Source organism: Neodiprion fabricii, chromosome 3 (genome assembly GCF_021155785.1).
Source record: "Neodiprion fabricii isolate iyNeoFabr1 chromosome 3, iyNeoFabr1.1, whole genome shotgun sequence".
NCBI lineage: Eukaryota > Metazoa > Arthropoda > Insecta > Hymenoptera > Diprionidae > Neodiprion > Neodiprion fabricii.
Window position 1 is genome coordinate 9800810 of NC_060241.1, and position 17252 is coordinate 9818061.

The window sequence follows — 17252 nt, forward strand, 5'->3', positions numbered from 1 at the left end:
TTTTCGATGCAGAATTGTCGAATGATATGAAGAAACAGATGGTAACAAAAATGAAAATTAGTGAAGATGAAGAATCGTGTGAAAATAATTGGAAAAAAATCGTTATCATTCTGAAGATATTGAAAAGTTATATGATAAAGAAATTGATGATTTGATTAGTTCGGAGTCACTAAAATTTTTCGAGAGATTTGAAATTAACACTGATTTTCTGCAAAAAGATCCTGAAATTTGGGCTCAAGACGAAAATTTTCAGACAGGCCTCAAAATTGTCAAAAGATTAAAAATTATCAACGATATAGCAGAAAGAGCAGTAAGTTTGGTATAAGGCTATGTAAATATCTTATCAAGGGACGAAGAACAAAAGCAATTTTTAATGCGAGTATTGTCAGACTTCAAAAAAATATTTCCTGTCTGTACAAAACGAATAGTTATAAGAGAATTTGCATAAAAATTCGAAGTGATTGTATCTGTAAGTATATAATGATGGTTTGTTCATTTTAGTAATAAAGAAATTTTATTTATAACTGTATTTTTTACTATCTATTCTAATATATTTAAGGGGGGTGGGGGTAAGGGTTTCAGCGTAAAAAAAAAAATACTTCTCTTGTGAGTTTTTTTAAAAGTATGGATTGAGCAAATTAAGTCAAACCTTTTGTACATTATTAAGTATACTTTTAACAATATTCTGTAATTTTTTTATGCGGAAATATTGAAGAACAAGCCGGTGACAGAGCTTGCCCCAGAACGTCTTAGAAAAAAAAAATTTGCGGTGTTCACTATATCTCGGTCGGAAATTATCTGAAATCAAATACCATTAAAATTTAGTCAGAGTATCATTAAATCCTCCCCCCAACGTTCTATGATTTTTTTTTTCATTCAAAAATTTTTGGTGGCCATCTACAGTGTAAACTGCTATTTTCCACGAAAAATTCCGCCATTTTGTGGGTAGGAAATCCCCTTAATGTAAAAAAAAATTTTTAACTCAACGTTGGGGGAAGGTATTTTATATGTAGAAAATGTGTACCAAGTTTGAAATGAATCGGTCAAGTAGTTTTTAAATGGCAGTGAACACGGACTTTGAAAAAGTAGTTTTGAGAAAAAATCACCAGCGCACGATCGAACGTGTAACGACAAACTGACGCTCGTCTCTCGTTTCAAAATATTGTACAATGTATAGTATACATACAAATATAAAATATGTATTTATGGCGTTACTTACCTGTCTGTACTAAATAAAATATTTTCGAAACAGGATAATGTACCAGAACGATAGAAGTGAATAAGCTGTATACCTGCTGTCAGAGCTATAGTGTTAAACGGCCGGAGACTAACTAGACAATAACTTCAAGAGTTTTGCTCAGATCGGCTTAAAATTTTGGGAATATATTCTTGAAATGTTTAACAGTAAGATAAGACAAAAACACAAAATTCGATTTTTCGAAAGTGCAAACCCTTATTCCCTCCTTAAGAATTACATAAATACTCCTATTCGATACTATACGATTAGTTTTACTATTTCTGGTATCTATTATTGTAAGAATACGTTACTTATCTCGAATGAGTCAAGAAAACAATAATTAAAAATTTGGCCAATTTAATCGCAACGCTATGTCAATTGCGTAATTTTTATATAGGGCTACGATTTGTATGTGGCGCGCAGACACTTTCTCCAAGATGGCTGCCATGGCTGATTCCCCTTTCGTCTTTCACCGCACGCCACCTCGGTGTAAAAATAAGAGGTGGTCCGAGTGCCCTATACTCTCTGTGTTGAGCTCTGTGACTATTATGTCTTAATACGGCGAAAATCCGTCAGGGACCTCATGCGTCAGTGAGGATGAGGTAAACAATAATGGCGGCGATCTAGCAGCACAAGGTCCCTAGATTATACACTATACACGCGTGTGCCGGTTTTTCTCACTATAACGTGGGCAAAAATGTTCTATGCGCGTTCGCCCAAAAAATATCAAACTTAAAGTACCACATTAACCAGTTTTGACCAATCTTGCTCAATTTTTTGAGGTTAATCATTAACGAGTTGCGCCCTTAATGTTCTGACGTTCACGAAATAAATAGAAGCACGTATATTTTTGAGGTTAATCATTGTGACAGGTCAGGAATCAGAACCACACCGGATGCTTTCCGTTCAGAGCACAGTGTGACACAGTGTACAAATTTCTATTGTAAGCCGCCAATCCGGGCAAAGGAATAGACCAGAAATGTTTACACCGTGTCATATTGTGCTCGAAATGGAAAGTATCCATTGTCATACGAAACTTTTTGCGCTTTCTCACTAATTTTTTTGCCCACGCGTGTCTGTATAATCTAGGGATCTTATTCTAGCAGACAGTATTCACGAAAGTTTGACGTTTGCATGTGGAAAATCCAATCTGCTACTAAAGATTACATGTGTACATTAATATTTGACAAAAGACAATGATCGTATGATGAATGTAATATAAGAAATAAAGTAATAAATAATATAAAATATATATATTTTACAAAGGGTGAAATCACGCGTTTTGCTCTCTTCTTAATGATTTAGTAGTCATCATAGATAAAAGACGTTTATAAACCTCTTATGTCTTTTAAAAGAATAAGGTTACTACGTCGATCAACATTATTGTAAAAACAGTCTTGTTTCAGAGTTAAAACCAGAAACATGTACCCTGCAATTAAAGCTTTTTCTCAACATTTTATTTACGCCTTTGATTTTGGCTTGATAATCAAACTCACGAATCCATATTTATTTCCGTAACGTCCAAGAACGTTACATTGGTGTCAGAAGCGGGATCTTGAGTTTCTTTTCAATCGAGTCGATTCAGTGCGCGAACTTTAACTATGAGCAATAGTCGTATGACGCGCTCACGTCGAAGGGAAAGTGGCGGAGAAGAACCTTTCATTATGGAAAATCCGCGGGTCCCCGAGACAATCTCATCACTTTCAGTGGACCCTCTTCCAATTCCTTCGGCGGTCTCTCAGATTGATCTGCTAAAGATCATGTCCCAACAACAAGAAGCCGCTGAACGTCTTCAACAGCAGCTTCTCCAGCTGCTTCTTAATCAACAAGAACAGCAAAAATGAGAACAAGAACAGCGAAAAAGAGAACAAGAACAACGAGAAAGGGAACTTGCCTCTCAGTTGGAGCAGCGAAAAAGAGAACAAGAACAACGAGAAAGGGAAATTGCCTCTCAGTTGGAGCAGCGGAGGCTTGATAGAGAAGCTCAAGAACGATCCGAGACCAGTCTTCATGAACTGTTCCGGACGACTGTGGCAGCTCTTCAGGCTGTCCACCAGGTGAACCGCTCAGGAGAACCGGCCGTCACCCCTCGAGGTTCCAGAGTCGTTACACCGCTTCCCTCTCCTGTTCCCTCTCCTCTTCCTGTTCCCGCTGTTCGGGCGGTCCAACATCCAGGACGGTTCCAGGATGTTCGAGACTCACGTCTGTGCCTTTTATTAGGGGAATAGATGAATCCCCAATTTGTAGAACAATAGTAAATAATGAGGTTGGCTTTTCCGAGCTTCTGCCTCAGGTTCAACCTCGTTATTCTCATTTAAGTCAATTAAATAATTCAAGATTTCCTGGGGTTGCTTCTCAAATTAACGAGAAACCCTTTTATCCTTTAAAACCGCCAATTTTTGATGGAGAGATTCCATGGGCAGATTATGAACGTCAATTTAACACAATTGCAAAGCATAATCAGTGGGACTCCGCCATGAGGGCCCACAGCCTTGCTTCTTGTCTTCGAACGCCAGCTTTGAATGTTTTAACGGCATTGTCTGAAGAAGAAATTTCCGATTATGAAAAACTTAGCTACGCGCTTAAATTGAGATACAGAAATGATCATCTGACAAAATTATACACAGCTCAATTACAGACTAGAAGACAAGGACGAGACGAAGACCTCGCATTACTTAGCCAAGATATCGAACGGCTTTCTCGTGTAGCTTTGCCAGACCACGAGCCGTCTCGTAATTTATTAGCGACCCAAGCTTTCTTAAACGCAATTAATGATCCAGAAATTAAAATGGCCGTTGGGACATCGGGTTTCACTTCTCTGCGAGAGGCAACGGCCAAAGCCCTTGAGGTGGAGGCAATGCAAAAATAATATTTTGGGTTGAACAAGCTTCGTCGGATGGAGGTGTCCAAAAATACCTCAGAAAGACGAAGTTTTCAACACTCGGAGGAGTCAAAGCCTCAAAATTACAGAAATAAAAATAATAATAAGTATTATAATCGTGAAAATCGTGGTTCTCTTCAGAATCAGAGTAACAAACACGAAATTAGAGGCGCAGTTACGACAGATCAAACTGTAGTAACTTGTTTATTTTGTCATAAAATTGGACATGATGCCCATCATTGCTTTTTACTTACAAGGAATAGTAGAGAAATGATTCAAAACTTGCATTCAGATTCCTAGAATTGGCGAAGAAGAGATATAGAGGTTGGGGAAGAAAATCCTCAATCCTCAAACTAACTCTTCGTCTGAGGCTGGTTCGAGGAACTAGTTTCAGACATTTTTATATAAAATCATCATTGGAGTTAACCTCTTTCTTTGAATTATTTTGGTTATGCATGACAGGCATTCCCAACCTATTTTATTGCCTGTCAGGGAAATGAAGCTCGTCGAAGGTTAGGTAATTTTCGTGACTTCGAATCTCTTTTATTGAGGAACAATTTTGATCTTCTCATTCGCTCGTCTGAACTCAGAGTGGATTTAATTGTTTATTTGCGAGTTTCCCCAGAAACTTCTTTCGCTCGAGTTAGTTCCCGTTCTCGTGAGGAGGAATCGAGCATTTCTTTAGAGCTACTCAGAACTATTCATGAGGTTCATGAGGATTGGCTAGTAAATCAAACCTTTTCTGCTTTATCGGCTCTTGTTTTGGTTATAAATGCAGAAGCTACAGCCGACCAAGTTTATTTTAATTTCTGTTTTGCAATATCTCGAGAACAGGGTTAAGTTTTTGAATTCAATACTAAGCATTTATATTGAAGATTTGTTTTTAAAGGAATTTCTTAGAATAGATATTCAAATCATAAATTAGACAATTGGAAAATAATAAGCGGTTTTGATAATTGATTCAAGTTCCGTTTTGACGGACTCGCATTAGTTGCATCCTTCGGTCGGTTTCTCGATAAAAATGATGCTGTCTTTGCAGCCTGTGCAAAAAGTCTTGTCCTTATAAAAAGTTACATGAAGATCCAGCTCGCATCGCAGTTGTTTGGGACTGGAACTTTCCAAAAATAGGAAAATTAATAAAAGGTCAATGAAGAGAATTCGTTTTTTATGTTTACTTTTCCACTTACTCAAAGCATGATGGACACAAAAACCCGTGTCTTCCTTTTTCAACTTTTCCGTGCAAATATTCACAATAGAACTCCTTCCATTTTTGTTCAAATTCAATTTCTATTTCTTCTTCCGAAAGGTTTTTAAAATTTTAGAAGTCAAAGGTTTGGGCTAATATCCCGGCGTTTATTGAATTGTGGATTTTAGACATGTTTCTTCTTATTACGAAAACTTGATAATGGTTGTTATTTCTGAGTTGCTAATCAACTCGAAATTTGTTTTCTTTGGTTGTTTCTTTCTAGAAACTTTTCCTTTGGAATCGAGTTTTGTGTCGGATAGGCTTTGGTTTCTTTTATAATGTGAATAGAGCTACGATTATTTTTCAAGGTCGATGAGCGATTGCTTGATTTTCACATTTTATTAACCTCAAGTGTCAGTTTTTGTAAGCACTTTTCAGGTTATTTGCCGACCAGCCTTTTCCTTCCGACCTTTCCTGATTCATGAGGATGGCTGGTGGCCTTCGTTTTGAAGATTCTCGGAGGAAATCAGTCTTTTCCTTGCCTAGGACCCAGAGTTTTCCCGGTTACGGTTTCCCGCCTCGACGTATTTGCCGGAGGAATCGATTTCCTCTCCGATGTCGATCCAGATGATTTTGATTTCTTCAAACTCATGAGGAGACATAACACTAAACAACACTTACCTTTATAAAACAAGGCACATAAATTTCTGAAATTCAATTCAATGCTCAACTATCTGCTCAAGGTTTTTTGTGGTTTACCTTGAGACTGTGGGCAAATGCCAGATAGTAAAAAAGGGCGTCTCTAAATTTTTAGAGCCACAGCTCCAACTCACCTTCGAGCACTGACTGCTAGATCACTTTTACAATTGTTTTATCTTTCCCGAGTCGGGACGACTCTTTTCCTTGGGGGGGAGTAGTATTACAAAAGGCGAAATCACCCGTTTTGCCCCCTTTTAATGATCTAGTAGTCATCATAGATAAAAGACGTTTATAAACCTCTTATGTCTTTCATAAGAATCAGGTTGCTGCGTCAACCAACATTATTGTAAAAACAGTCTTGTTTCAGACTTAAAACCAGAAACACGTACCCTGCAATTAAAGCTTTTTCTCAACATTTTATTCACACCTTTGATTTTGGCTTGATAATCAAACTCACGAATCCATATTTATTTCCGTAACGTCCAAGAAGAATAATGAAAATGAAATGCATGATGAATCGAAAGACCAAAGATCAAATAAAATTCTATCGGTACGCTTTCTCGATAAAAAGAAAACGGTAATTACCCTGAATCAATTTCAAATCAAAATAAAATGCAAAGGATGCACAATAATAAATGTTTGGAGTAATAATAAAATAATTACGTATTATTTATAATATTATTATTCTTATATTAAAATATTTCAAAAATTTAACGTGATTTTTTTTACGTAGAGTATAGTTTTGCTTGCTTCTTTTTACCCCACTAGTCTTTACCATTTCCCGACTTTTTGTTTTAGTTGATTGACGCATTGTCATGACTGTATACGTATAGTGATGTAGACAGTATGCAATGATTTCTTCCTTATGCAAATCACATGGAATCGAGAACTTACAATTTATTAGAGCATCATCAACTGTCTCCTAATATAAATTAGGCACGTCATAGTTGAAGTGCTTTTCGCAAATAAAATGAATGAATTTAAGATCGACGCCAAATTTTTTCACATCACTGGACCACTTTTGAAATATAATAGGATCCTTGGGAGCACGCAACAAGGAGATTGTTTCGTCAGCTCCTAGACATCCATTCCGACAATCGGGCAAACAATTCACCATTTTCTTGTCTTTTGAGCAAACGACAGAGACCCAAACGTCGATCCCGGATTGCCCGTCAACTTTCGTAAATACTGTGTGGTTAAATCACCGCCATTATTGTTTACCTCATCCGTGCCGACGCATGAGGCCCCTGGCGGATTCCCACCGTACAAAGGCAAAATAATCACAGCGACCGAGGGCCAGTCGGACCACCTCTTATTTTTACACCGTGTACGTCGCGCAAGTGAATGAACCGTCCATAAGTCCGTGGTTTCGAGCGACGCGCAAACCACGTGAGCGATTTAAAGTGATTGAAACGCATTATTTCAGCTATTTACTACATTATTCTATCCGATTGGAATTTGGCACGTACGGAATTGAACCGCTCTCTGCGCATACGCAGTAATTTATCCTGGTGGCTAACACTGTCAATTAGAAAAAATAATTATTTTACTGATAATTTTGATACTTTCTGCCTACTTACTTCGCGGTGCTGCATGGTTGCGCAAACGATGTGTAAACGATTGACCCGACAATTTATCCGAAATTCTATGAGTCTTTCGCATAATACCATTTTCAAAAGTCACCTCAACTTTATTCGCATTTTTCTCAAAAAGCGAGTGAACGCGCAAACGAGGACGAGTGATATTCTTCATATTCAAGCACCGCGCAACGAGTTAAACTACTTTCAATCGATTACCTATATCGACTTCGGGTGCTAACGTTATGAACTTGAATCAAATCTCCTACTGCATTTCAACGCTTAATTTGTATTTGGCGACCCACACTACTGCCTGTGAATCTAGGTGCATTCTTCTGAATGGATTCTAGTATCTAGCTTCTGGAATTATCTAAAACTCCCGCTCTGATGACACATACTTTTCGAACGCACTCTGGGGAACTGTCTCAACCGCCCGGTGTACGATTTTATTTTTAAATTATTGTAACATCTGACTGGAACGTCCGTATGTTTTATTGACTATTATTATTGCATGTCACTTTCGTCAACTAACCAAACTCGAAGTACGAGAATCTTGTAAACATAAGGTACTAAAACAACCATCTAACTATTTGAAATATCCCTAGATGCAAATAACTATGAAATTCATTAACTAGATCCTAAAACCATGTTACGAGATCTTCGGACTACAAAGAGCTATAATATTATACAATATTATATATTATTATTATATTCACATCATAATTAACTAACACTACTATATATAATTATTATATAACACTTAACAATGCCATTTGTGCATTCGGAGCTGAGAGCTACACTAAAACAACTTACGCTTTGCCATATGGCCTGGAAAATAGAGGGCTGTAAAACCACAGAGACATATGAGGTATTCCATGCCAACTGAGAGGATATTTTCCCTGACCCCCGCCAATTTGCTTAATTATTTTTTATATGATTCTACAACCTGAAAAAATCACTTACCATTTTTTTCAGATTTTTCGTTCCGACTATTCTTTTTAAAAAAATGTTACAAACCCTTTTATGGTTCTAAAAAAAACGCCATTTTTTTATTTTTTCAAAAATTCACATAATTTCTGGGTCCCAAAACAAACATTTTGAGCCATAGTTTAGAGTGGAGAATTGATTTTTTGTATTTTTTAAATATTTTTTTAGAGGAATAATTTTTCTTATTTTGTATGTATACAAATTGTAAATTTGCTTAATTATTTTTTATATGATTCTACAACCTAAAAAAAGCACTCACCATTTTTTCAGATCTTTTGTCCCAACCATTCTTTTTTAATAAATGTTACAAACATAACATATGTTTTGTATACGTACAAACAAAGAAAACTTATTCCTCCAAAAAAATATTTACAAAATACAAAAGATCAATTCTCCACTCTCAATTATGGCTTCAAATGTTTGTTTTGGGACCTGGAAATTATGTTAATTTTTGTAAAAAAATAAAAAATGGCCTTTTTTTTTTTAGTACCATAAAAGGGTTTATAACATTTTTTTTAAATAATGGTTGGGACGAAAAATCTGAAAAAAATTGTGAGTGCATTTTTAGGTTGCAGAATCATATAAAAAATAATGAAGCAAATTGACGGGGGTCAGGGAAAATGTCCTCTCAGTTGGCATGGAATACTTCATATATAACTGATATAATGTAAAGATAGATGCACTGCTGTAATAATCCATAAAACCAGTGACAGCAAAACCTTCAAAACCGTAAATTTGACTGAAGATGTAAATACCAATTATATGTCATGAATTATGGAGTTTCCTCCGTAACGCCATATTGTAGTCAACGCGCATAAACGTTATGGAGGTAATGCAGATCTCCAATGTGGAGCCATACAGAACCCCATCTCGAAAACATACTAGTAAGCTTAATGACGAAACGATTGTGGGTAAATTAACTCGCAATAAACTCAAAGATGCATACGTGGAAACGCCCAGTAACAGGCAACCAACAAATATAAGAAAAACGTTCTAGAAGCTTCCAAGCCGATTTATATCAATATAAGAATTAATAATTACAGAAGAGAATTATATACAAAAGCACACATGTAAACCTGCTCTAAAACTACGAATTATCAAATTGTTAAATACCATAAATCTGTTAAGATAGTTACAACACAAACACCTAAGAATATTCGCAGCAGCGCGATCATAATAATGTTAAGCAAATAGCAACTATGTCTCATAAACAATCGCTATTGTACTCCAGGTGAATAACGACAGTAATCAATTATAATACATATGCAATTTTACATATCTACACGCTATAAAACTAACAAAACGACAAGTAACCGATATGACAATCTTGATATATGTATAGACTTTGTAACGAACAGGATAGTAAGAATATTTAAGAAGTAAACTACGACTAGAATTCAGCGCATCGTGACCCCGAAAATGTACACGGCACTAACGTACACCACGAAACATGGGTCATCTCTAGCGCATACGCACAGCGATTACCATATTAATCCACAGGGGGGAAGAAGCACGGTAGCCAAGGGGCCAAGGGGGGCTTGCTGCCCCAACACCAAAGCCCACGCAGAATGGAAAATTACAGAGCAACGACCCTGTACCTACACCACCGCACCAGCGCAGCGTTATACCATATGTAAAAGCTTGCAATATAGTAATTCGCTGTGAGCCGCCGCTTGGAGGGGAGCTGCGAATCGATCGCAGCGCGCGGGGTGGCGAGTAGTGAGTTGAGCCAGCGTGTGTTGTGATAGCATTTTGTATGAGAAACAATAGACGGTTTATGGAATTACACTTGTTGTGCTGTTAACTGCAAAAATAACGGTAAAACTAGTGATTGTATATTTTACAAGTTTCCAACTGCATCACATAAAATAGTTCAAAATAGGAAACAGCGTAGTTTCTGTGGTTTTCTATCTATTAAGACCGATGAAGATTTATTAGATATTGCTGGAGTGAACTTCCAGAACTTTAATTTTTTATCATCTAAAACTGTAAACCCACCGGAAAGATCTACAATAACAAGAGAACACAGGCTTTTAATTTTTTTAGTGAAAATAAAAACTGGCCTCACATTTTCAGCCATAGCAATTTTCTTTGGTTTACATCGGTCAACTATCTCCAAGATATTCTTTTCAACTTCACAATATTTGAGTTCGTCAACTGCAAATTCAGTGTTTTGGCCAAGTAGAGCTGCCGTACAGAAGACTATGCCGGAATATTTTAAACCTCAGTACTCTAATACTCGGGTTATCATAGACTGCAGTGAATTCAAGATAGGTGTTCCGTCAAGTGTTGACGACCGTATTTACTGTTACTCTCATTATAAGAAAGGTTTTACAGCAAAAGTACTGATTGGAATCACACCATCTGGGTTCATCTGTTTCAAATCGAAAGTTGCTGGCAGTAGAAAAGGTGATTCCCAATTAACTATTGAATCGAATTTCGTAGATTCATTGGAAGATGGTGATGTGGTTTTAGCAGATAAAGGTTTTTCTCAAATCAGATCTATCATTGATGCAAGTGGTAAACGAGTATTTTTTATTGTGCCACCATTTTTGGAAAAAAATCAGGATTTTCGAAAGAAGAAACAGATCTGACTTACAACATCGCAAGAGTTCGAATTCATGTAGAAAGAATTATGCAACGACTTAAAACATATCAAATTTTGTATAAAATTCCAAAAAATTTGTTCTTTTGCATCGATAATATTATTCATGTTATCTGCGTATTAGTAAATTTACAGCCACCAATCTTTTCTAATAAAACAACAACTATCAAGTAGAATAATAAAAACCTGTATTCGTAAAAGGTAGTGGTTTTCATTGTGTATTTATTAATATTATATTACTACATACTACTGGAGTTTCAACTCGTTATTATTTTCAACTTTTCACTTCACTGTTACAATGGAAATATCACTTATTTGATAATATTTTGCTGATTTCGATATTTATCAGTATGTCTCTAATGTAAATTAACACGCCGGCTGTTTAGCTTTTGAAACCGCTAGGTGGCGGCACGAGCGAGGCCCACAGCGATAAAGAACTAAGATCACAGGCGTGCATGCGGCGAAGATGTCGTGCCCTAATTCTAATTCCCAGAAAAAGGGGGAAGGTGCGCAAAAGTTGACAAAAGCTAAAGAAGGGGATCGTTCTGCGCAACGATCAACACCTATAAAAACGGCGACCGATCATCGGATCGTCCTCTTGGTTTCTACCACTAGATTCGTCATCTTGTTCCGGTACAGTCTCGCGGTAAAATCGTTTTGCCTTTTGCATTTAAACTTTTCGTACAACGTTACTCTGCCCAAAAGTCCAGCGAGCTTTCAGCTCCTTTTTGTCATATTAATTTAAGATCTTACATTAAGTAACTCCGTTATTGTGACTCGAAATATTTAACTTATAAAATAAATCCGAGTTAATCAAACTATTAAAAGATATCCAAATCAGTCATTTCATTAACCCCTCTCACCAATCTGCGCTGCAATTCATCATATCCAGATTATTCTCGAAAGGTAAGCCTATCTAAAATTTTTATCTAACAATTTACTCCTTCCTCGGTTCGTTTGATTAGAGCGATAGAATGGCCGTTGTCCGGTATATTTTAATACTTTATCGGTAATTGGTGATCCAATGACGCGAGTCTAACTGTCGCTGTGTGATCGATTCCAGTGTCTAGCAACCGGAAATTTCCATGAGCTACCGTACTGACGTCACAGTACGTCATATACTCCATGACCGAAGCTAGATGCAACCAATTCCAACCCCATGCCGCAACCACACCACCGGCAATACTTGTGGCCGGTACGGTGATGTGGACAGTTTTGTAAAATTTGTAATTATAATGCAATTGCAATATTTTCGGTTGTGTCTTCTTTATACACTGGTTGTCAAGAAAAAGAACTTTACGATTAGAGCAAAATCGATCTTTATTCCCACCGAGGCGTAATGTATAGCAATTGTGAAAAATGTGAGTTCACTTGAATGTTTACATTCTATACCTTATCAATGTAATATAGTATAATGCTATGAATTCGACATGTGTATTCCGGTACGTATTTCAGACACTTTTGAACGCTTACCGAACCTTACTTTTGCAGAGTTTCAGATGAATTTTTTGGTCTATAGCTGTGGATGCAAATATCGCTGGTAAGTTCTTTCAGATTTTTCTAACCTATGGTTGAGGAAGAAAGGAGTTTTTTTTTAATCAAATATCTCTGTTTTGAATAGTTTCCGTTCATGATTCACACTACATATGAGCATGAGAATTAGACAAAATATTATGTACATCACACAGTGTGAATTGATCATTTTTCCATGTATTTGATCAATGAGAACCTCAAATGCCTTCTGAAAGGTAGAACTGAATCGGATAAATGAGTTGCATCTTGAAGTTGGTAACATCAACAAAATGAAGTATTTTTTTGAATCTTAGATCTTAGCTGGAAAGTTGAGGAGTCTTCAGAATTTATTGATTTATGATTCATGGCTGAAATCTAGGAAAGTATATTCATCTTGCAATTATGAACCCTGTGATGTTTCGGTTACCTTTGGGTCTGTTCTCGTAGCTGCGCTCGAGTGAGAGAATGGAGGAAGGAGTTAGAACTGATATAAGTAAAGTTTATGATTGAATGTATAAATGCTTTATTGAAATAGTGATAAATTCAAATTTGTAGTTAAACAAAGTGGATTGTTTGAATATTGATATTGGAGTTGACTGTTTCTTATTGGAATGATGGAATGGATATTGACCTGTTGGATATAGATTCAAAATATTCTTGATGAGATATGGATTAGACATGTATTTGATGGAAAATAGAATAAAAGTCGCTTGGAAGAAAGAATACGAGTGCAGAAATCATGTGAGAAAGCAGAATAGTAGGGAATAGAATCAGCGGAGTAAGGGTGGTAACGAGTGTCGTAAGGCTGGATGGAAATAGGAGGACAGGATAAAGACTTTAACGGTACTCTATGGAACATAGAAGAGTTAGCAAGTAGAGGCATTTCATGGTCGGAAAAAATGGGAGGGACGTGTGGCGCTACGCCAGACGTAACAATCATAAAACTCATTTTATTTCTAAAATCAACTTTTTGAAACATAATTTTTATTTTATTCTTCATTTGTATTTTCGGTTTTCTTGGCTAGTTCGTATTGTCAGATTAAATTTTTAGGCTAGCTTAATCGATTTACTAGTTAATTAATCTACACATTGACCTCTAGCTAATCAACTAATCACAAAAAACTGTCTGCATCAGTTAAGTCAGTCAGAAAAATGATACGTATATTGTCACGTATCATCAATCTAATAGAATATCCAACTCTTAAATTATATGGAATTTACTGCCGTTTCAGCATATGTTTTACATATTATGTTTTCTGTAACTCCTTTGTCTATCCAATGTTCAGATCATGTAATAAATCTTTTTAAAATACCTGCAAGAAATTATAAAAGTGATAAAATGAATAATTATATTCAAGCTTAGGGGTAAAATGTGAAAAGTTGATCTAAAAATTAATAGAGTTCAGGATTAGTGAATGTTTTTCAAATTTTTGAATATCTCATAGGGATGAGTAAGTGATGGAAAACAGTAATAGTATTCCTCCAAACTGAATATTGTTTTATAAACGTCCAATTTCAAAGAATAATATGACGTGGATTTTATTAGGTGTCAATACGATTTTTCCATGCTGCCTTAGGTTTTTTTTCTACCTTGCAAATTAGTTTTTATAATGAATTGCATTACCTAATTGTAATGGCTGTATGCAATGTGCAATACCCAGATAACAACATGCGTGGGAATTTTGGAGCAAAAAGACAGCTCTGGTTGCAAAGTATTGCCAGCAATATTAGAACAAGGTGTGTCTTCAATTGCTATCAACAGCCAAGCAAATCATTCTGTGCAAAAGCTGTCAGCAAAATATCTGTTATATCAAAAGAACAAACAATTATTACTGTAAATTTGCTGCACAAAAATTATTCCGCGAAAATTTGCGGTAAAAACTCAACGACAATCCTAGCAAGCATAGCAGACTTTTTGCACAGACATGCTTCGTTATCCAGTGAAGTTTCCATTGATTAGTTTCTGTAAAGTAAACGAATTTTAGTTGGCAGTTTCACAGTAAGAAATGGTAAAATTGCAGTTGAATATTGCACTGATCTCTCCATTTGCTGTTGGAATTATTTTCAATTAAGTTGGGATAATCAAAATTTCAGAAATTATTTGCAGAGGAATGAACTGAGTAGAGTCGTAATACTCACAAAAAGAAGGTGCAAATACTGCAATTGGTACATGAACTGAAAGTTTTTTGTAGCCATCTAAATACCACAACACGCAAGGATCTACTAGCAATGCTGCTGATGTCAATGACCATTAGAGGGCTATTCTCACGGATATTCACTGACTTTGGTTGATCTCCGAAAAATCGCTCAGGTGCTTCCAAGTTATTTATTATTACTCTTGAATGCAAGTAACTAATATCCTTTCTCTTTGTTCAATAGTTTCAAGATGCATTCAGATGTGATTTCTAACCATGACTTCCAAGCGTGGCTTTAGTATTGTTCCATTTGAATCGTACGTGTGCAAATAGTTACAGTCTGTTCAAATCTCCTGCAATCATTATTTCGCATTCAGAAAAAACGATGAAGAAAACTTCTCTAATTTTATTTATCAAAATCGAAATAAACTTTAAGCCAAATTTTTGACCCCATGGACGAATTGATTTTTCGATTTCAATGTATTTATCTTACTTTAATATAATTTAGTTTACAGAAATACTACTGCTAAAAGAATGGCACAAGCGTTTTATTACAATATTTTCATCAGTACATTTTGATATTATTAACTCTTCAGAGTTCTGCTTACATATAAGGTTTGATCAAATATTAACCCTTCAATTACATTATTTTTGGTATTCTTAGGTGTACACGCAGATAAGAATTTACATCATGAAACTTTTACGGTTTATAACTTCACTTTCATTAGAACGATATCGACTTCTTTTTTTTTTTTAATTATTTGAATTCAAAAGGGTAAGAAATCTCGTGGAATGTTGCATAGCACTGATAAATATCATTTTATCGGTGAAAACTGCCTTAGAATTAATCCCTTCTTTAAAAAAATCAGTTTATTTTCAATTAGACTGGTATGAATTTGCACCTGTACGTGATTAAGGTTTAAAAATAGAAATGCACATGAGCAGTTATATTCATGATCATCCTTTGGTTCTCAGAGTCATTGGTGTGGTATGTGCCAACTTTATAATTTACAAATATTATACTCTATTTTGGGTATGAAGTCATCGTTATGTTTTGAAGGAAAAGACAATTTATTTATTGTTACACACAAAAAACACCCAGAGGATCCCTGGGGAATGATGGTTTTACTGATAATTTTCATGGAGTTAGTGCGTAATAATTTCACCAGAGATTAAGCTAGACAGTAATTTATTTTAATTGAAAATATATAGTTGGCACTTGGTAGAAAAATAACTCTCTCATTAGTTACACTCACAAAACATAACTTTGGTGACAAGTCATAACCAATAAACATGATGTATCAACAATCAGTCGTATTGACACTACGGATGAAGATGGTATTGTTCTGGAATACATAATCAGCCGATGTTACCTATTGCACCAGTACTGACTCATTTTCATGCATTTAGAAGAATAATACATAAGTCCGATGACAAGATACGGTTCTTATATTGTCAGGCATCAACAGCATTTTATTTTATTTTTTATGTTTCATAGGAAAGTCGTACATGACGTCGGTTCTAGAAAATGTTTCAGATTTTGATATTTGAAAATATGAAGTACTATTTTAGCATGTATAGCGTAGGGTGGTTTAATTATAACAGGCAAGAGGAATAAAATGCAGGCGTCAAGCAAAAACAAATGATTGTCAACAGGATTCGCAAAAATCTATTTTCTACGACCATTTCAAAATATTCTTCGTTAACGTATTCTAGAGAAAATACCTTAGAACTCACCTCAATTATTGACAAATAACCATATTACAGTCAAAATGATAGTTTCTGGAGGCTTAGTGACATAATTTATCATTATTCACTGTATAAGATAATTACTTACAACCAATTTGGAATTTTTTTTGTACAGGTAGAATGGAGATTGGTCACCTAGAAATGGTGACTAAATTTGAGGATCCAACAATAATAATTCAGAACGCGACTGATGTCGTAGGACACAACAGTAATCAAGGTGGCAAATACTTTGTTGTAACTGAGGTTTCAGAAAATCCTGAAAAACTAGCAGTGAGTGCTGGGATGGAGATACTTGACGCTACCGCTGTAATTGATCAACGTAAATCATGGGGTGAAATCTGTAGGATATGCGCTAATACCAATGATTATTTGATCCCAATTTTTGAAGGCGAAGGCCTTGAACAGGACCTTCACAATAAGATACACCGATATTTGCCAATTCAGGTAAATTGAACATCATCCACATTCCTTAATACTTCCTGTAATAATAATTGAGTAATGATCATGTAATATCATTTTCATGTTCGATGTTCGCTAATAGTACTAGAGCCCATGACGAACATTTCTGTCTCATTGCACCACACATAAAACCATGTAGAATCAATAGTTTAGATGAATCTGAGCCCAAAATTACCTTTTCTGAAATTTTGTGTTTTGCATCTGACTTGAGCGCATTTTAAAAAA

At 35.7% G+C, this 17252-nt stretch overlaps 1 protein-coding gene across 1 annotated transcript in view; it reads left to right on the forward strand.

The window, feature by feature from the left end:
• Positions 1-13076: 13076 nt before the first annotated feature.
• The window catches only part of LOC124178622, a 107547-nt gene continuing 103371 nt past the window's right edge, over positions 13077-17252 (forward strand). Inside the window, exons 1-2 of the mRNA XM_046562107.1 lie at positions 13077-13177; positions 16684-17012. Coding sequence (XP_046418063.1) covers positions 13150-13177; positions 16684-17012 — 357 coding nt within the window. The 5' untranslated portion in view covers positions 13077-13149. The remainder of the gene's footprint in view (positions 13178-16683; positions 17013-17252) is intronic.